At 39.3% G+C, this 21,304-nt stretch overlaps 1 protein-coding gene across 1 annotated transcript in view; it reads left to right on the forward strand.

Moving 5' to 3' along the window:
- MAGI2 (membrane associated guanylate kinase, WW and PDZ domain containing 2) overlaps positions 1-21,304 on the forward strand; it is a 646,435-nt gene that overhangs the window by 528,450 nt on the left and 96,681 nt on the right. The window contains exon 10 of the mRNA XM_054399405.1: positions 10,785-11,420. Coding sequence (XP_054255380.1) covers positions 10,785-11,420 — 636 coding nt within the window. The remainder of the gene's footprint in view (positions 1-10,784; positions 11,421-21,304) is intronic.

Below are 21,304 nucleotides of genomic sequence, written 5' to 3' on the forward strand. Positions count from 1 at the left end.
CCTCTATTAACCTGGAAAAGCAGAGTCAAATCTGAGAGAACCAAAAGGAATGCTGTTGTTCCTCTTTGCCATACCATTTTAAAGCAGGTAATGTATTAATACATGCCTGGAAAACTATTGAGGAGATCTTTTAGTACAGAGAAGCTCTCTGAAGTAGAGGTAACGTTTGTGCTGGATGCGTTTACTATCAAAAAAAGATAAAACAGAGATAATACATGAGATCAGCATGTATCACCCTAAGGGCTGAATGGCCTTTCTAAAACTCCTAAGTATAAAATGACTCATACAAGCCAGACATTTGTATGAGATATTTGTTAATGAATTGGGAATCAAAGATGGCTCCATCTTTGTACTGAGCTGTTTGTACACAGTAGACTATGAGTAAAAATCCACTTCTTCAACTGATTTTTTTTCACTCTTTTCATACATTTGCATTCTGCTTGATACAGTTATGCTTTCTGTCTTTAATTTTGCATAAAAGCATTAACCTGTATTCATCCAGACTTCTTTTGAAGTCTCTGTCTCTATCTGTGGAAGGTGCTGACTTTGTAAGTCCAATGGACTGCTTTCAAGACACAGCAAGATCTGAGGATTTAGGTATATGTACAAATATAAACACATAGAGAGATGTGCTGAAATACTGCTTTGGCAAGGCAGTAGAAGCTCTAACAACTAAGGTTAATCAGTGAAGGAGCACACAGTTTGTTACAACTGGTTTAAGAACAGAAGATGTTTAGCCAGAATCAGATTCTTCAGCATATTTTGTGAGTGAATTTAAGGTGTTAATGGCAGCATCTAGAGCATGGGAAGCATTTGAATACATATTATTATAATAGATTTAACTTGCTTAACCATACATCAAAACAACACCCTCAGATTTGGTGCCTCGCATTTGGCTTCACAGCCATGGTGATGTGCTGAGTGCTAGCAGCACCCATTGAGCTCTATCAGCAGAACATAGAACATTCATGAGCAATAAATACATAAAAAAACCCCAGAGGTCAAAGTTTTTAGCTTTAAATTAAGTCCATGACCTCACTAATAGTGAAATCAGATTTGCAGCACTCTTAGAGAGTCAGCTGCTGAAGTCAGGCACCTGCATAAGCACTCTGGGAGTATAGCAAAACAGTGTATTGATCAATGATGAAATTATGACCTTAATGAATAGATTAAGGACTTCTAACACTGGCCAGTTCTGGCAGTCATGCCCACTTCAGTTACAGAAACCACAGTATCCTTAAAATCCAAATGAGCTTCCAAGTTTTACCTCTCTAGAGTCAAAATGGAGGCTAACCCTTCTCATCTGTGTTTGCACATGTTTATAAGTGTCCAGCTGACTGCTGTTACTTTCACTAAGTATTAATTTAGTATTTTATTGGTTCTTGTTCATCCTCACAGTGTGAACATTACTCAAAGAAAGAAAAAAGCTCTGTTAACCCTTTCTGTTCACAAGTTATACATGATAGCCTATTACTAAAAGTTCCCAATTCCATCTATATTTCAACATAGAAGGACATTTCTCTTTGTGCTGCAGCCTCTTTGTAGATGTCCTATCCAGTTCTTCACCTCATTCATCTCCCTCTTTCCTTCCTGGCAGTTTGTATCAAGAATTAGCAGTTGCAACGGTGTGCAGTTGACAATGATGCTGAACACATCTTCTACAGGGACAGGTGGCACTTTGCCAGGTTTCTCAGGCAGGAACAGGGACTGTTTGGTATTTACATCATGCTTTGCCATACCCTTATGCCTTCAGGCTGCTGGGAGGCTGGCTGGGCTCTGTTTCTCCTCCTGGGAGCCATTACCTAGATAAATGTGATGTTGTGCACACAGAAATAAAATGTGGTGTGGACAAAAGCAAATGTGTTGTCAATTTTGACCTCCTTTTTCTACAGAAAAAGAGGGTTTCATTTCTACATGTGCCTCAGCACACAGTGACACCTTTCAGAGTGATGCCTTATAGCTCTGCAAATATGGTCTTGCTCTTTAGAGGCACTGATATTTTGTCACACAGTTCATTCACACCAAGCCTTTCAGGATATAGAAGTAGTTCCTGCAAGCAAAATCTAGACAGAACAGGATTACATAATTTGTAAATAAAAGGCTGCCTTAGAAATTGGATCTTTTTGGTTTTTATCTGGTCTTGCCTAAATATTACATACCATCTTCTAAATAATTACTTTTTTGTCAAGTGGCAGTTTTAAACTCATGCTATGCTTTCAGGTGCTTGAAGAAGTGAAAACTGTCTAGCTAGGAGGAGAATTTGCCTGCTTTTCAGCACTTTTTGAGCATCATTCATTTAAGTATTATTTTGATACTGCTTTACTTTTATTTTTAATCTCCCATGTTTCATGTTAACTGAATCAGCAGATAATCAAAGTCTTTAGTTTTTTTTAATGTATTTTATTCCTCTCCCCCCCAAAGTTAAATACCTCTATTTAAATAGCTTTTACCACTATATGCAAAATACAAATAATATGTAAACAGTTTCTTCTACTAATCCACATCTGCCTGGTTGCAATTACATGCTACGTGCTGGTTAAGCACAAAAATTCTGAATAGACGTCTTTTTAATTAGACATGTGCATTGGGTCACAGTGGAATTAAAGTGGGTTCTAAGAAATTGATTGTATAAAAATGTCACCTGCTTACTCAACAGATCTGGTTCTTGAGTAAAGTTGCAGGCACTTTTCTATGTCACATCCTTCTCTTGATCCTTGTAGAGGAAGCCAAGTTTGGAGCCAGGTTACTCTGCCCTTCCAGTGACTGGGACAATTTTTTGCCCTCTGAAGTTGACCACTTCAACAATGATGCCATATTGAATGACTTTCCAATGTGACAAACATTGGGTTTACAACTGTTGCTCAGGTTTCATTAAAAGGAAATTTTAAGCCTAACACAAGTCTGTTCTCCCAAGTAACAAGAGGAAGTGGCTGCAAGATGTGCCAGGGGAGGTTTGGGTTGAATATTAGTTAGGAAAACCACAAAGGGTTGTAAAACCCTGGAACAGGCTGCCCAGGGAAGTAGTGGAGTCACCACGTAGATGTGGTGCTGAGGGACATGGTTTAGTGGTGACCTAGCAGTGCTGGGAGTTAACAGTTGGACTTCATGGTCTTAAAAGTCGCTTCTAACCAAAACGAACCTACAATTGTGATTCCAAGTTTAAGTGTCTGAATGCCTCAAAACACATTTTTATTTCACCTTTTCTTAGGTTTAGTAAATAGTATTTTTTGTAAAACTTTCTGTACAAGATAAGGACTGGGAAACATTTGTTCCATGTCAGTGTGAACAGAGATATATTAATGGCCTGTTCAGTGTTGTCACATAGAAACAAGCACTGGTTAGGCCGCACCTTCAGTACTGTGTCCAGTTCTGGGCCCCTCAGTTTAGGAAAGATGTTGAATTGCTGGAGCATGTCCAGAGAAGGGCAACGAAGCTGGTGAGAGGCCTTGAACACAAGCTCTACAAGGAGAGGCTGAGGGAGCTGGGATTGTTTAGCCTGGAGAAGAGGAGGCTCAGGGGTGACCTCATTGCTGTCTACAGCTACCTGAAGGGAGGTTGTAGCCAGGAGGGGTTTGGTCTCTTCTCCCAGGCAACCAGCACCAGAACAAGAGGACACAGTCTCAAGCTGCACCAGGGGAGGTTTAGGCTGGAGGTGAGGAGAAAGTTCTTCACGGAGAGAGTTGTTAGACGTTGGAGTGTGCTGCCCAGGGAGGTGGTGGAGTCACCATCCCTGGAGGTTGTTTTCAAGAGGGGATTGGACGTGGGACTTGGTGACATGGTTTAGTAGTCATGAGGTCTTGGGTGATAGGTTGGACTTTGATAATCCTTGTGGTCTTTTCCTACCTTGTTGATTCTGTGATAATTCTGTGAAATTATTCCTGAGTGCAAAGGCAGCTGAGCATTATGTCTCACAGCAGCTCTTTTCATTTCACTGTGGGTGCCACAGTGTTATTTATCATATAAAGTTGTTCTTAACCTAATAATAAAATGGTCAGTTTTAAATCTAGCTCTCCGATGTGTATCTGTGGTTATTATATGCATGTACTTCTCCCCAGATTGCATTCTTGATATATTTTAGCAGTTATTTAATTATTTTTTTAATAAAGAAATAAGTTAAAATTTTTCTGGCAAGTGTTTTAAGTATTTTACTGTTAATATGCAGTAGCCATCTTACATAGCAACCCCCTTTAAAAGTTATTCAGTCATTTTTATTTTTAAAATATGGATAACTACCTAATGAATGTTACCAAAAAATAGGGCCATTTTTTTAATGACCAATAGATATATCAGGCTACCATGAACTGCAGGGTCATAGAATCATAGAATAGTTTGGGTTGGAAATGACCTCCAAAGGCCATCCAATCCAACCTTACTACAGTCAGCAGTGGCATCCTCCACTAGAGCGGGTTGCTCAGAGCCTTGTCAAGCCCAACTTTGAATATCTCTAGGGATAGGGTCTAGAGCACCTTCCTGGGCAACCTGTTGCAGTGTTCCAGCCCCCTCATGGTAATGAATTTGTTCCTAACATCCAATCTAAATCTCCTCTTCTCTAATTTCAAACCATTGCCCCTTGTCCTATCACTGCAGGCCTTTGGACACAGTCCCTCTGCAGCCTCATTGTAGGCCTCCTTCAGGTACAGGAAGGCTGCTGTTAGGTCTCTCTGGAGCCTGGTCTTCTGCAAGCTGAACTCCAGCTCCTCTAAAACTTATGTCATGTAGATGTTAACAACTAGAAACAAATTGGTCAGAGCACAAAAATCCCCTAGAAAATTTCTGTTTATGCAGAACCTTTTGAAATCTCTTACATCCAAAGAAATGCTTCTACCCATTCATAACAAAAATTATTTATTCACGCACTGGGTTAACGTTTATGGCAAGTGGAAGGAAGCTGAGATTCAAAGGTCCAGAATATAATTTGGCTGCTACCATTTAACTAAGTGTTCCCTCATGCCTTCGTTCATAGAATCACAGAGTGGTTTAGGTTGGAAGAGACCTCAGAGATCATTTACTCCAACCTCCCCACCATGGGCAGGGATGATTCTCAACTAGACTCATGTTGCTATTAGTAACTCTATGTGCACATGTAAAATCTTGTTTCTAACAAATTTTCACCTCTTTCCTGACCGTCAAGCATATGCTATTGTTATTAAAATTATCTCCATGTTTCATATCTCACTGCAGAAAACATGCTAACGTTAATCTCTGAATTTATTATTAATAGCCTACAGTGCCAGTAATCTTGCAGCACTTTGCAGAAAGGGAAGACAAGGTCACTGCTGAGAAGTGACAGAAATAGCTGGTAATGACAGTAGATAGTGTGGGTGGGCAGGTGAACAGAAAGCTCTGACAGTGAGGTAATCACTTATTCCTAGTTCTGAAGCTCATGCAAAGTGTGTGCAGGCAGAACTTAGAATATATGGCTAAGAAATGCAAGTGGGAATAAATAATACTGTAGAAGTTACTAGAGCTTACCTGGATTATAGATGCAGCCAAAAACAAGTGCAACCTGAGCCTCGCAGAGCTGATGCTTCCTGTGCTGACTTGCCAAACCATGGGCTGTTCTTAGCTTTATTTCTGTTGGCTTGTGCTGGCTGCAGGAAGGTGGCAGAGCTGTCTCTGACCCCCCACCAGATCACAGCCTTCTGGTGTATTTTAAGCACATGAGCACAGATGCTTGATCCAAACCCCATCAAAACAATGGAAAATTTTCTACTAAACTTTGAATGTCATTGTAAATTAACAACAAATGTCTAATCTGCCCCCTCTTCATTCAGACTTCCAAGTTCACAGAATTGTAAATAAGAAAGGCAGTCAAGTAAACAATTCAGGTTCACTGAGGTACCAAAGCCATTCCAGCCAGGAAACTGAAGCACAAGGAACAATAAGAGTGAGAAATAAGCAAAGTGTTTATATACAAAGGTGGAAATAAGGCTAAGAAAACAGAGAATCTTTACCTACTTGTGCAAGATGTGTATACAGACATTCTAGGGGTAATAAAAACATTGCAGTAAAAGTAACTGGAGTCACTGTATAATGTAAGTCCTTCAGAAAGGGGGAACACAGAACTGGAAGCATTACATGAAACATTACGATAGTAAGTGGGGAAATGAATTATGTCAATAGAATAGATTCTGTTTGGATCAAGCTCTTAAAGCATGAGAAAAAATGGTTTTGCAGAGTTAGTGCTTGCCCAAAATCCCCAGGATGTCAGACTTAGTTCTGCAGTGTTATTGGAGAGAGACACGTGAGTAAGAATCTGTCATTACAGCACGTTGAGGCTCACGGACTTCCTCACCAGTCACTAAGCTAAAGATAGCAATAGTTTAGTGATTTTTTTTTTTTTTTTTTTTTTTTTTTTTTTTTTTTTTTTTTGCATTGAGAAAAGCAAATAAAATTAAATAGTTGTTTAGCCTGGAAAAAAGGAGGTTGAGGAGAGACCTCAGTGTTTTGTACAGCTACCTCAAAGGAGGTTGTAGTGAGGTGGGGGTTGGTGTTTTCTCCCTAATAACAACTCATAGGCCTCAAGTTGCACCAGGAGAGGGTTAGGTTGGACATTAGAAGAAAGTTCTTCAGTCAAAGGGTGAAGCACTGAAGTAAACTCCCCTGTTTGTCAGAAAGCATGCACAGACTCCAAGTATGTGTAGCATGGAACAAGCAGTTTATATAGGAAAAATGAAGCAGGCTAAACAATAACCTGACATGTTTTTACCCCCTGTTGCTAATTGAGTTTCTTCTTTGATGTGTAGTTGTCCATTGTTACCTTCTTCCCGTATCAGGTTGATAAATGTTGTCCTGTGTCACACTTCAAGTTGTTTACTGCAGTCAGCTCCTCTTATCATCAGGTCATTCTTCTGTCACCAGCAGCCTGCTGTACTTTCTTGTTCTGAAGCCTTTCACAGATACTTTCTCCCACACCTGTTCAACTGATAGGTGGTTGAATCCCTATCCCTGAAGGTGTTTAGAAGAGGCAGAGATACTGTGCTAAGGGATGTGGTTTAGCACCAGACTTGGTAGTTTTAGATAATGGTTGGATTCAGTGATCTTAAACATCTGAACTTAAACAACTGAAATGATTCTGTGTTTCTATGATTTAGACATTGAGTCCATTAACATTACCTGGCAAAACAAGGAATGGTCAGCAAAACAAGCTAGTTGAGAAAGTGAAATGATCTGGGGATTCATGGACCAAGATATGTAAATAGCTGGAGGGGAGATGCAAAGAAGATGGAGCCAGACTCTTTGGAGTGATGCCCAGTGACAGGACCAGAGGCAACGGACACAAACCAAAACATAGAAAGTGCCATCTGAACATCACCTTTCTTACTCAGAATGTGAACAAACACTGGAACAGGTTGACCAGAGAGGTCGTGGATTTTCCGTGTTTGGAGATAGTCAAAAGCTACCTGGGTGCAATCCTGGGGAACTTCTAGGTGAATCTGCTTGGGGAGGGGGATTAGACAAAGTGACCTCCAGAGGTCTATTCCAACCTCATCCATTCTGTGATTTTGTAAGCAAGTTCCAGTCATTTTAATAGGTTTAATTCTAAAAGCCAATGAAAGTTTATTGCTTAATATAAATGTTCTGAATAACTTCGACTATACCCACTCACTGCAAAACTGTGATTTCTGGAGGCAGACTATGGCTTGCTCAGAAAATCAGTCAGGAATTATAAAGAGGACTGATATTATGCTTGTCCATATGCACCCATTATTATTAGAAGCAGAAGGAGAGAACAGGCAGAAAAGATGCTAAAGGAACCTTTCAGGGAGTTTTCCTAAAGTAGAGAGGTTTGGAACTTTGCATTAGCACAGCACTGGCTTTCTAATGCTCTTAATATATCTCTCTTCCTACCAAATACTGGTTCCTTCTCTCTGTGTCAGCAATGAGGAACTCTCAGCCTGGAAAATTAATTAGATTTGGAGAAACTCCTGCAGTGCAGAGATTAATTTGAAGGATTTCTGAAATTAACCCATTTAATTCCTCCTTCATGTCTCATCATCTGAAACTTTCTTCCCAGTTTAACACCACTGTAGCTGTTTCTTTGAGTTGAACTCAGTAACTCTTGCCTTTTCCCCATCCCTTTTGACGTTCAGTTGTTAAGTTCTCCATATGACAGTACAGCATTATGGGTCCCAAACAGCAGTTCAGCTGTGAGTGAGTTACAGCTTCAGTGTGTGCCTAGACACAGTATTCATCTTATACTTCAGAAACCACAAAGACCTTTAAAAATGTTGGTTCAGATAATGCAGCATAATTTTCTACTGTGTTGTGAGGGATAATGAAGGGTTATTATATGAAGAAGGAGTTCTTACTGAACGCCTTCTTATGCTCCATTTTGCCTGTTTAGTGACTGGGAAAAGGTGCTTCTTGGCCTGTATATCTCCTGACTGCGCTCCTTGTGCACAATCTAATTTCTTTTCATTGGACACCTTATGTACTCAACTGGTTTATCTGGGTTTTTTGTTGTTTTTTTTTTTTTTTTTAAACATATGAAATTTTATGTCACGGATAATCTTTGGAGACATTCAGAACCTACCTGGATGCATTCCTGTGTGACCTACTCTAGGTGATTCTGCTCTGGCAGGGGGCTTGGACTCAATGTTTTTTTGAGGTCACTTCCAACTCCTAATATTTTGTGATTCTTTACAAATACATAAAGCAAAGAGGTGAAAAAAGACAGCCACTTACTTGACCCACACAATAAATGCATGTTGCATTTGCACTCTGTTTAACTATTGCAAGAGAGGATTGAACAAACAGTTTGATGTCCTCCCACCACATATCTGCATTGACAGCACTCAGGGAAATAAGGACTGCATGGGTTGGAAAGTTACAGGGATACTGAAACAGAAGCAAGCAGTGAAGAGGTTTCTTCTGTTCAGCAGTATCAGTCCCATTGTGAGCAATGACAGCCTCACTGCTAATGTGAAGCCAGGGATGAGAATGCAGGTAAGATCTTTCTATACCAAGGCAGGAGCAGATCACCACGAATTGTAGCCATTGCGATGGTAATTTAGTGCAGAACATTCTCTCTGTCTTTTAAATCTTGGCTTATGAAAACTGTTTTACTCTCAACTGCTTGAGAGAGAAGCATGGGAGTTCTTTCAGCATGGCCTATGAAGTGACCTTTCTGCTTTTGCTTATACTTTGTAATCTATTTGTGATGCACTTTGAAGACAATATTTGCAGCTCCTAAGGTTTCTGTGAGTAACAAACATTTAAACAAGCCCTCAGCTGTTTTTTCCCTAGTCATAGTCTGAAGAAAACTTTCTCTAAGTCACAATTTGTGCATGTGCAGTTAATTAGTGCCAGGCTGTCAGACAGACCGATGGGTAGGCATTGACCATTTCATTTTCACATTGAAGCAGCCTTTGCCTTTTGTTGTCACACAGAACAGCCCTTGCACTGGCATTTTGATGATCTCTTTTCCCCTTGGTGTGTTTGATTAGATCCTTTGATTGAAGTACTTGAAAGACATAATTTCCTGAATGCAGTTGAAGCAATTCCCCACAAGCTGTCTTATCTTCCCTAAATCGTTCTCATTTTATTGCTGAATTTTCAAATACCATTGCAAAATGTTGTGTTATGATAGGTCAGTTATTGAACTGTGCACCTCATGGCATTGTCTGTATAAAGGATTTCTTGTTCCTAATTAATGGTAGGATAATGAGATGATTTTCACTTAGTAAAATAACTTGTGGTATTCTCTAGCTAAACATCCTTCTTATTTGCTATAAAGATTCAGAATGTCTTGTTAAAGTGGAAACTGTGGATCAGCAAATTGTTCTGAGTATCTTTTGTACTGATAGCTCATTTTTATTTTGATGTGCACCTTAACAATACCATAAAAATATTTATGATTATAGTTCTATAGATCCATTCTAACAACAAGGAGGAACTTGAACTTTTCAGCAACAGAAGCTGGTTGGTACATGAACAATACAGAAACCCATAAACAGCCTGTTGCCTTAAACTATTCTGCTTTCATATATGCTCTGATTGGTTTCTCTGTACTAATTACAAGAGATAAGAGTTGCATTGCTTTTGTTTTTATTTGACCAACTGGTTTAGTTGGAAATGTTAAACTGATATTCAGACGTTTGCTATTATACCTACCTGTTGAATTGGTGCTGTCATTGCCCTTGAACCATCATGGCTACAACAAAATGCCACTGAGCATCTCTACAATGTGCAAGATACGTTTTAGTTCATGCCTACAGGAGGAAATGACTGCAGTGGTCCTGGATGTCTGATGGTAAATAATGACATTTAATAGAACTGTCAATATCATGATCAATATGAAAAATATTTCCTTATGCAGATGCATGAACAGTCTTGTAGCCCTATTCACTGATTGTTACATCCATGCATGTTTACTATTCCTATTGCTTTTAGTCTTCACCAAACAATGGTAGTTCTTGACAACCCTCAAAATGAACTGCCATTATATCGTATAAAGAACTAATATGTGGACTCCACTGAAAGGAGTGAAAAATGGGGAAGAAATGTTAAGAAAAGGTGTATGTCTGGATCCAGCTCAAGTCTCCAGCCGTGAGCTGCTAGAGAAAAAAAGAAATAATGCTGTCATTGTCTATTTGTATAGCGTTTGCTTACAGATAAATTTGACTCTTTTATGTCCCCACTATTTGAGCAGTATGCTGATCTAATTTATTTCCATTTTTAGTACAGTTCTATCTCATTAAAAAAATATTAAATGACACTGCCTGTACAAGAACTGAAGTTGTCTCATGTCACTTTTTTTTCTTTTTTTCTCCTCTTTCTAGGTGATGTCATTGTCTATATTAATGAAGTTTGTGTCCTTGGACATACTCACGCAGATGTAGTCAAACTCTTCCAGTCTGTTCCTATTGGTCAGAGTGTCAACTTGGTGCTATGTCGTGGATACCCTTTGCCCTTTGATCCTGAAGATCCTGCCAACAGCATGGTGCCACCCCTTGCAGTAATGGAGAGGCCTCCGGTAGTGGTAAATGGAAGACATAACTATGAAACTTATTTGGAATACATTTCTAGGACTTCTCAGTCTGTTCCAGACGTAACAGATCGACCACCACACTCCTTGCACTCCATTCCAGCAGATAGTCAGCTTGATAGCACATTCCCACCACCTGCCCATGATGATAATGTATCAATGGCTTCTTCTGGGGCCACCCAAGCTGAACTCATGACCTTAACCATTGTGAAAGGGGCCCAGGGCTTTGGCTTCACTATAGCAGACAGTCCTACAGGACAGAGGGTGAAGCAAATTCTAGACATTCAGGGATGTCCTGGTTTGTGTGAAGGTGACCTCATTGTTGAGATCAACCAGCAGAATGTACAGAACCTGAGCCATGCAGAAGTAGTGGATATACTTAAAGAATGTCCTGTTGGAAGTGAAACTTCTTTGGTTATCCATAGAGGAGGTAAGTTTGGAAAGTCTGTACAATTACAACAATGTGTGTGAAAGGTTCTAAACCATAAGACATACATCTGCTCACTGCATCTTGTGTGCTAAACTGGAAAGTAATTTCCATGTTGTGGGAGGTAACAGCACTGGTTCTGGAAAAGTGTGTCTGCATTTAATTACCACAGGCAAAATCTAACAGTTTGTTGTACATTCCTTTTTGTGTTTTGAGTGTCAATGGTTCCAACTCAGTATAAGGGTAAAACTAGAGGAGTACCAGGCCTTCACCACATAATATGGTGTCTGCAGCAAACTCTTACAGTCTCAAAGAAATGCTACAAGAGTTAGATTTATTTGTACATATTGATTCATTAAGGGAGATCAAAATCAGAGCAACTTATTAGCCTGTTATGAAGTTACTGGGTTTGGTAGCCATTGTGCCTCCTTTTCCTTCATTTGTTTCTTGCTTATAGCAACTTAGTTTCTCTGACCAGCTTGACATAGGATTAATGTACACCACTGAAAGAGGAGGGTCAGGACTTGTCTGTAAGGAAGCAATTACAACAGAAGCATTAATACCTTGACAGTGAAAAGTACTTTCATAGCTTTTAATATTTGAGCCAAAGAATCTGGATAGTCTGAGATGACCATCCATCACGATTTATTGTTACCTCAAGTGAATAATGATTGAATTTCTTTAATTAAAGATATTTATTCCTCTAAAGGTATTCATACATCACAGGACATACATTACTGTGTGCTTCAAAAAAAAATAGGATTCTATATAAAAATACTGATTTCTTTTCTTCTGAAGGGCAGAGATTGGGAAATGTAGTTTTAGTTTTTGCATATGCCAAATGTTTGTTGTTAGAAACATTACAGATCCTTAGAACAAGGAATATGGTAGCATTTTATCAGGTTGCAGAAATAATAAAGATATTTATGTAACTGTAGATTAACATAGTCAATCAAGTAATTTACATATCTATATTTAAATGAATTATTTATAAGTGACTGACATTTCTCTGAAGTGAAATTAAATTAAGGGTGAGAAGCAAAGGCTAATTGGTGTCACAAAAATGTATGAACTTGGAGAAAGTTAATTGTTGCAAAGGTGCTGTATCAGATGCTATTAAATCTGGTTTTATTTAACATCTGGAACAGTGGAGTAATCACCAATTTTTCAAAAGGTACTGACAAACACAGGAGAAATGCATATTAAAAAAAAAGGTATAAAGAGAATTAGAAGAGTTAATGTTACCCCAAAAGATAGGATATTATTTTGAAAATCACAACCTAAGGCCCCTCTAGAGGAAAATAATTCAGAGCACCAAGCTTCAGGGAGAAGTGGAGTGTGAAATCCAATATGCTGAATGACCCTGGGTAATAATAGACAGCAAAATATCTATTTCAGTAATCAGTGCAGGACAATAGTACCAAAGCCCTGAAGCAGCAATGTATTCAAGCTCATGAGGGTGATTCCTTTCTCTCAAGAGAATTTCTTCTTAGACCATCAATTCATGATCAAAATAAGTTGCTCAGCACAATAGTTTAACAAGTTGTAGTGCTTTAACTTAGCTGTGGTTCTTTTTCACACACTCTGGCAGATAGGAGATACACACTGAGCTCAACCTTCAGTAAAAGCAGGAGAAACTTACACCATCTTTTGTCAGGTGAAACGCTGGGGTACTGATAGGTACCCTGGCTCAGCTGACATAAAATACTAGGCCCAAATACAGTTCTTGAGTCTTAACCCTCTTGCTGGAACAGGGAATGGTTGCTTGCTTTGGAGAATACATAGAAGAAAAAGAGAACATGTTTTGTTTGTGGTAAAACAATGACTAAGACTAAATCAACTGTTTGTGGTTAAGCTTAATGGGATGATATAGAACAAACGGAACTTTACTATTAGAAATTTCTGTACATTAGAAATAAGGAATGTACCTTACTGCTAGGTTGTTTGAAAAGAAAGAAAGGCCTGTTTGTTTGGGTGATTCTGAAAGAGTGAGAAAATAGAGTATGCTGTGCCTGAGAGACGGCTAAATCAGAGCTTAACTGAGAACTGGTTTAAGGTGACAGCCTGGGATTTTTTAATAAATTCATAGGAAAAGGGAATTCCTGTGGCCAAATATGCATCTCTGATGGGGTGATTACATCTGCACTTGGTGTCATGACTCCTGTAGTCCTTATGCAGAAATAGGCCTTTCTAGGGTGTGGTTCATGTCATTCCAATGTAGATGCTTCAAATAAGTCAGATATATCCTTAAAGTGTATATTCTGCCTGACTGACTATGAAGGGAATTGAGAATGACTGCTTCAGATGTACGTGGCTGTCCCACATGTTGTGAATAAGAAACAGATCATAGGTTTGGGCATGTGAGATAGTCTGAATACAAAACAAAATTCTAGCACTTAAAGAAAACTGCTATGATTCTAAAATATTTAGTCTGTGGTACCAGTAAAGCAAGGCATACATTCTCATTACTCACTGATCCAGGTTTTATTTTATAGTCTCTATTGTGTAATGACACTTGAAGGATCCCATCCTTCTTCATCATTACCCTATGCATGCTGTTTTTAGCATCTCATTTTTAAGATTAAGATCAAAGATGTAAGTCTAAGATTCCTGCCTGTGGAAGAGGAAGACTGCATTTTGCATAAGGTTGTGTGTTGCCTTGTAATATATTCCGTCTCTGATATGAATATTGCCTGTCTGCATAGTTCACTGTGGCAAATCCGTGTTTGTAAAGTGACTCACTTTGTCTCTTTCAGCAGTCTTAGGCATATTGCCACCAAGAAACAGACTGACATTAGTTGAGGCATATTTTCACTATAGAAAAAAGGAATCGCAGACAAGAAAAAATCTTCTCTCATATGCATGTAATGTGCATGCTACAGTGTTCAAAAAGTCATTATCCCTCAAGCTTAAGAGGTCAGCAGCCAGAGTACACTGCGGGAGGAGAGGTCTGCGTGTTTCAAAAAGACAGAGGCAATAGCACTACTCGAATTTAGAGAGGCCTGTCTGCACTAACACAAAAATGACACTTGCCATGGGGTACAACCCAGCTGGAGGAAGTCCCACGGAACTTGTACTTCATTCATTTTAAAATTTTTGAAGCAGAAGTACTAATTTATTTGCCTGTTAAAAGAAAAAAATCATGCAGAAAAATATAATTGTAAATCTAAGAAAATACTAAGCAGGACTTGGTTAGATGATAGCTGTGATACTCTAAGTCTAGAGATCTTACAATCTTCTTTTGATTTATTAGTCAGTTTCTTTGCTAAACAGAGATGCACTGCCTAGTTAGGCTTTCTTTGCATCTTTTTTGCTGACCAGCAGTTTCCATTAATTACTATAAGCTGAAAGAATAATTCATACCAAAAAATAAAAAAAAAAGAAAGATGGTGAAAAATATTTTTTTTAAAAAAGAAAGGAAAATATATGGGGAAAAAAGAAGGGAAGAAAAAGTACACAAACAGGTGTACCCCTTTTCAGCTTTGCTTCAGCTTTCACACTTTATCCTCAGCTTCTGCAGCAGGATGTGTTGAGCATAGGCTGCTGAAATAGTGTGGAAGAGCTATCAAAAACCAAACTTTCTGAATTTTGGCAGAGCAGAAATTTTGCATTAATCCAGAACTACTGAAAACCAGCAATAAGTGATCGAAGCAGTATGTAACAACTTTGTGTAAAGCAAAATATTCACTCATTAGGACATCAAAAATTGGTTTTGGCATGTTATACTGAGTTATCCAAGTGTCTGACATATGCCATCTCTTTTTGAAGGTACCTTTTTTTTTGGTATATGAACCTACAGGCAGCAGCACAGCCCTAGAAATCTTCCTGTCTGAGCAAGAACTGACAAATTCCAATGTAGATCCATCAAGACTGTGTCTTAAATACTGTTCTAAGGAAATCTGAAGACAGCCTAGGACTGATTGATAAAGCTGTGGCAACTCCTAAACATGTGCTGTGAGTAAAATGCAAAATGTGGGAGCCTGACAAAGTTCCTACATTAGGCAGCTGGTTTATAGTGGTGGAATCCAAAGCTCCTACATTAGGCAGCTACTTCATAGTGGTGGAATCCAAGCAGGCCCTGAGAGGCTGACGCTGTTAGTATGAAACAGAGCTAGAGAACTGCCATACTGTCCATACTGGTTAATTGTTAACTCACCCCTGTCGTGGGGCTGGAATTTCAAGCCAGCATCTAGTTTCACCCTGACAGGATACAAGAGACAGCATGGGCCACATGCAGTGCACAAGCACTCAATATGAGGGGACAGAATTTAACCATGTAGACACCTGTACATCAACGTGAAGCATCAGCAATTTCCAAAACAGCCAGAAATTAGTGAATAATCCTAGCTTCTCAAATTGAGCAGAGTACAATGGAAGGTTCCCTCTTCATGGACTGATCTTGGATTTACATCTCCCCCACAGAGGTGAAATATATTTTTTTCCAGGCTTCCTATAAGATGACTTCCACTTCCTCCAGTCAAGAAAGCTCATACGTTTTTCCTCCAAGTTGTCCTCTGTCTTGGGAAAGTTGCACAAGGTAAGGCTGCAGGCAGCACCATCACCCTGTTAACACTAGTCTGACCCAGGCCGTTTTGATCTCCGGGTTCCACAACCTCAGAGCCCACCAAGGAGAACTCTAGAACTTTGACTCTGCTTCTGCAGTTTTGCATTCAGAATATTAAAAGAATATGTCGTGCAAGCTGGAAACTCTATATCTCCTGGCTTGCTCATTTGCAGCTCAGGACTTCCTAGTGAACAGTGCTGAGGGTTTGAGGAAATTGTTAGGAGGATGATGTAGGGTTTTGATTTGGGACTAATGGAGGTTTTCTCTCATCCTACTGTCTCTAGTCTTTCACATCCCTGAGTCATTAGTGTATTTCTTCCTTGCAGTCACTTCCTAAAGGAGCCCAGTCTTGGTTTAATTGTTTCTTATGGGTACTCTGTATGAGCTTACTTTGTTCATGAAGGTATGCTTCTTTCTGGTGTCTCTGACGGGAGATACTGGGAGATAAAGATCTGATCTCTCTCCTGCCTTCTGCTGCATTCTTTTCTCTCCAGAGAGTCAATCCAGCTGTGTATTTGCTGCTGATCCCTTTTCTTCTACTTCTTGAGAGAATTCTAATGTTGGGAGGAACTTAGATGTATCCAACAGATGCATTTTTAGCCCTGCTGTGTTTTGGAATGGCACATATATCTATTGTTTGAGAGGGATGTTTGATCCCACAAAGGGAATGTGTGCATGAACCTAGTAGTGAACCACTGACCCATTTGAAGTGAACCAAGTGAACCACTGATACCCAGAAGTCAGTGACATAAACTTCTGTCCGATATGTTGCTAAAACATCCTCTTTCAACTTTCTCTTTCCAATTCACCAAATCATTTTGCCTTGCCATCTCCATGTGAAGTGCTCTGTTGTTCCTTTTCCAGAGGAAAACAAAGGTTCATAGCTGGCATTTTTTCTTTCCATCTCAAAATTATGAGCTTTTATATGACATCTTAAGTTCAAGTTTCCATAGCCTGAATTCTCTGTAATCATATCCTTCTTGTGCTGGCTTTTGAGTTGTGGGGGTTTTTTTTGGTTGGTTGGTTGGTTGATTGTGGGGTTTTTTTCCTCATTTTTGTTGCTGTTCTTATCTAGAGTTTTGCCAGAAATATTTAATGGTCAAAAACATTGTGATTCATGCTGCATTGTCCACTTCATTGGCTTTGCTGTTAGATGCCATGTTGTCCTTTCCTCACCTCCAACCTTAGCCCCTTGTCCCTTCCTCTCTTCCGTATGTGCAAGATGTTTCCATAACAGCCTTTTGTGAGGGGCAGCTGTCTTTCCTATGTCATTTCCAGAAATAAAATATCTGGAAGAGTTTAGAAAATACTGTTAGCTTGCAAGAAACTCTTGTTATATTGACAAAACCCCTGGAAGCACTGCTTTCCAGATTCAAGCCATGTCTCACCTTACAGAGTATATTTTTAGCTATGAGTTATGTAATGTCCTAGTAACCTTCAGATTATTTACATCTTTTTTTGTTCTACACATTGAGACTGTTTTATAATTTGGAGTAACTGGAAATATTCTTTAAGCATCTTGTAATCATTTAGCATAACATCTATTTTAATAAATATGTTATAGCAGGTAAACTAAAAAAACAAGTTACATGTATAGCCTGGTTTATGAAGGGATTCAATGTAAATCTTACTAGAAAGAGAAATGGTCACCTATCAGTAGCACATGGAATGACAAATCTGTCATGGCAGGAGTTGTCCTAAAATTTGCATGAATGAGAATTTCTCATCTTTTCTCATATAGAGTCATAGAATGGTTTGGGTTAGAAAGGACCTCCAAAGGTCATCTAGGCCAACCCCCTGCAGTCAGCAGGGACATCCTCCTCTAGAGCAGGTTGCTCAGAGCCTTGTAGAGCCTGACCCTGAATATCTCCAGGGATGGGGTCTCAACTACCTCCCTGGGCAACCTGTTCCAGTGTTCCACTACCCTCATGATGCAGAACTTGTTCCTAACATCCAATCTAAATTTCTTCTCTCATTTCAAACCATTGCCCCTTGTTCTATCACTGCAGGCCTTTGGAAGCAGTCCCTGTTCAACCTTCTTGTAGGCCTCCTTCAAGTACGGAAGGCCACTATTAAGTATCCCCAGAGCCTTTTCTTCTCCAGGCTGAACAGCCCCAGCTGCCTCAGCCTGTCCTCATAGCTAAGGTGTTCCAGCCCCATGATCATTTTCATGGCCCTCCTCTGGACCCACTCCCATCAGGTCCATGTCCTTCTGTGCTGAGGACTAGAGATAGCTAATTAGCAATGAAACAGTGCAATTGCTTCCATATTTCTGAATAAAAGTAAAAGAAACCATAGAATATGGATTCTTGATAAAATAGACATCAACAATAGTTAGTAGCTGTTACACTGTGTTAATGGAAGTAGTCCTAATTGCATTGTGTTTCTAAGTGGTAGTTTTACAGTTTTGCTGCTTCTTTCTTATTAATGTTTGTGCACTGTGTGGTACATTTGTGGATGATTCTGCAAAGCATTAGATAAGTTTTTTTTACGTATATTGCATAGAAGGTTTTTAATGACTATTAGCAAGCATTTTGTTTCAAAAGTGCTTTTATTATTGGTGGCACTGTTTCTAATGTAGGCTTATATGATCTGTATTGAAGTGCTTATATTAACATTTATAGGGACACTTGTCCTAGGGATGTGTTTGCATTAAGAGGACTCAGTGTGCACTCTGGAGAAACACATCCCTTTGGAAGACTTTTAGCCAAAGGTTAGACAAGTATGTAGCCACAGATTCTTATCTTTGCATGTCTTAAAGTGGTAACCTCCATTGTTCCAGAGGTTATTTTGCCGTTCAGTTCTTACGCCAAGCATGAGGTTACATACAGTAGGCAGTCTGACATTATTATTAGGTCTACACAGGGACTTGCCCTGCGCCTAGGCTTTGTGCAGAGTTGCAGGAGCTCTGCCTTCAGGACAAGCAGCTACTTCACTGTTGAGGAGTGCAGGACACGGTCGTGTCCACTAGCTAAGCTCACGTCACTGTTAGAATCCAAGAGATCTACTGGCACCACTGCAGACTGATTTCAGTCTTTCTTCTATTAATGAATGAATGAATACTAGTTGAGGAACAGGTTTTTTGAGTAAACAGACATTATGGCTTGCCCACACCAGAATCTGTCCAGGCCAGAGAAGTGTCTCCTCTGTTATTGCAAGCAGTTTTGTCAGAAAACTAATGGGATTGTCTTGGACTGTGTATCTCACTGAATTTTTTTTTTTTCCTAATTGCCCATAGTCAAGACTCTGAGTGAATCTATCCTTCCTCAGAGGAGATCTGGGTGATCTCAGCATAAGGAGGGAGAACCACAGACCTAGACTCTTCAAAAGTACCATATAACCTGTGCTTGTGTACTAAAGCTTGTCTGAAGTTTAGCCTGAATGTGTTGAACAGTGTTTCTGTTGGTTCAGTATAATGTAATATTTGTTGGGTTGCCAAATCTGTTGTCAAAGCACATTGTGTAGACTTTGTGACATGGTGATCTGTACTAATAGTGCAATATTTAATAGTAATAAAGTAAGCTAATACATTATGAAACGAGTACATTATCTATTGTGCTACAGACACAAGACACAGCCCTGGGGAAATGGGAAGGTGTGATTTTGAAATACTGTGTCCAGTTCTGGACCCCTCAGTGCAAGAAGGACCTCAGGGAACTGCTTGAAAGAGTCCATCACAGAGCCGCAAATATGCTAAAGGGAGTGGAACCTCTCCCTTGTGAGGGAAGGCTAAAGGAGCTGGGTCTCTAGCTTAGAGAAGAGGAGCCTGAGGGGTGACTTCATTCATGTTTATAAAGATATGAAGGTCGGTGTCAGGAAGACGGAGCCAGGCTCTGCTCAGTGATGTCCAATGACAGGACAAGGGGCAACAGGTGCAAGCTGGAGCAGAGGATGTTCCACATGAACACAGGGTAAAACTTTTTTACTGTGAGGGTGACAGAGCCCTGGAGCAGGTTGCCCAGAGAGATTGTGGAGTCTCCTCTGGAGACTTTCAAAACCTGCCTGGAGGCATTCCTGTGTCACCTGTTCTAGGTGATGCTGCTCTGGCAGGGGGGTTGGTTCCTTCCAACCCCTGACATGCTGTGATTTTCTGATTCTGTGATCTTCAGGCACTTCCTAAACCACTTAAAAGAGCCATAAAACTCTCTTGGCTCTTACAGTTTGCCTATCCAATAAAAACTCAGCAATTAAATTAGTCCTAAATGAGGTATTTCTCCCTAAATAATTCTTTAAGCCATTTTCCTTTACAATCTTCAGAAGGGAGGGAAGGCTTTAACAATGGCTACACTTGTTGAGTGCTTGAATAGCACTCAACTTGTTAATGTTTTTTATAAACCAAGAGCATGCATTTATTAAAGACAACATTGACCTTCTGGGGAAGCTGTTGGGTGACTCAGAATTCAAACTCAATCAAAACCAACACCAGAATACACGCACCTTTGCTGTGTCACCTTCAGATTACAGTATCAAAAAGGACGTGGAAGGCAAAGCTGTCAGGCACAAACTCTGAAAGCTGACTCCCAAAACAGATTTCTAAATTGCTTTCCAAAGCCAGATTTGTCATAATTGGAACAGTATTTCAGTGTATACAAGAAACTTCTTCCTGACTTTATTTTGTACCTTGTATTGCCATTAGTAGCTAAAAGAAAGCAAGGTTTCTGTGCACACGTTCCTAGGGTCACCTTATTTTCAGTGTATGCTTCAGTAAGGTGTCAATTACATTAAATGGACTTTTTTAGAATATTTTTTCCTCTAATGTAAGCATTTTTATTGCTCTTCATGTGTTCAAGTGAGAGGACTTCCAAAGATCCTGTGATAATTAGAAAAATACAAATAAAAGCAGAACTTTTGAATACAAAAAGATTTTAATGATCTTAATGAAATTCATTTTAGAAATTAATCTCCATTTCAGCAATTAGTTGTTTTTCTCCCTAGCAAAAAATTCTACTAATATTTTAAAAGGAAAATGATGATGATGTAGCAGTAATAATAATACATTTTTTTCTTTCTTAAAGACTAAAAAAAATCTTTAATACTTCTGGGATCAGTTAACATCATACAAAGGGTTTGCTGATTATGGGAAATATCTGCTTATATTTCAGTAGCTTGACTAAATACTTTTGTCAATACAAAGTGAACATCTTTTTCTTCACTATCCATGTAAAATAGTTTCTGTATTGTAAACTACTTGTTCTCAGTAAATGTGATTTTAGGCATTCGGTGTCAAGCAGTGCCTCTCTAGTGTAGTATAAGCACTCATCTCTCTGAAGTAGCACAGAAGACAGGAGATCAGTGGAGGAACTTGGTCCTTTTCATTTTGTAA

The sequence above is a fragment of the Indicator indicator genome, chromosome 3, assembly GCF_027791375.1.
Source record: "Indicator indicator isolate 239-I01 chromosome 3, UM_Iind_1.1, whole genome shotgun sequence".
Lineage (NCBI taxonomy): Eukaryota > Metazoa > Chordata > Aves > Piciformes > Indicatoridae > Indicator > Indicator indicator.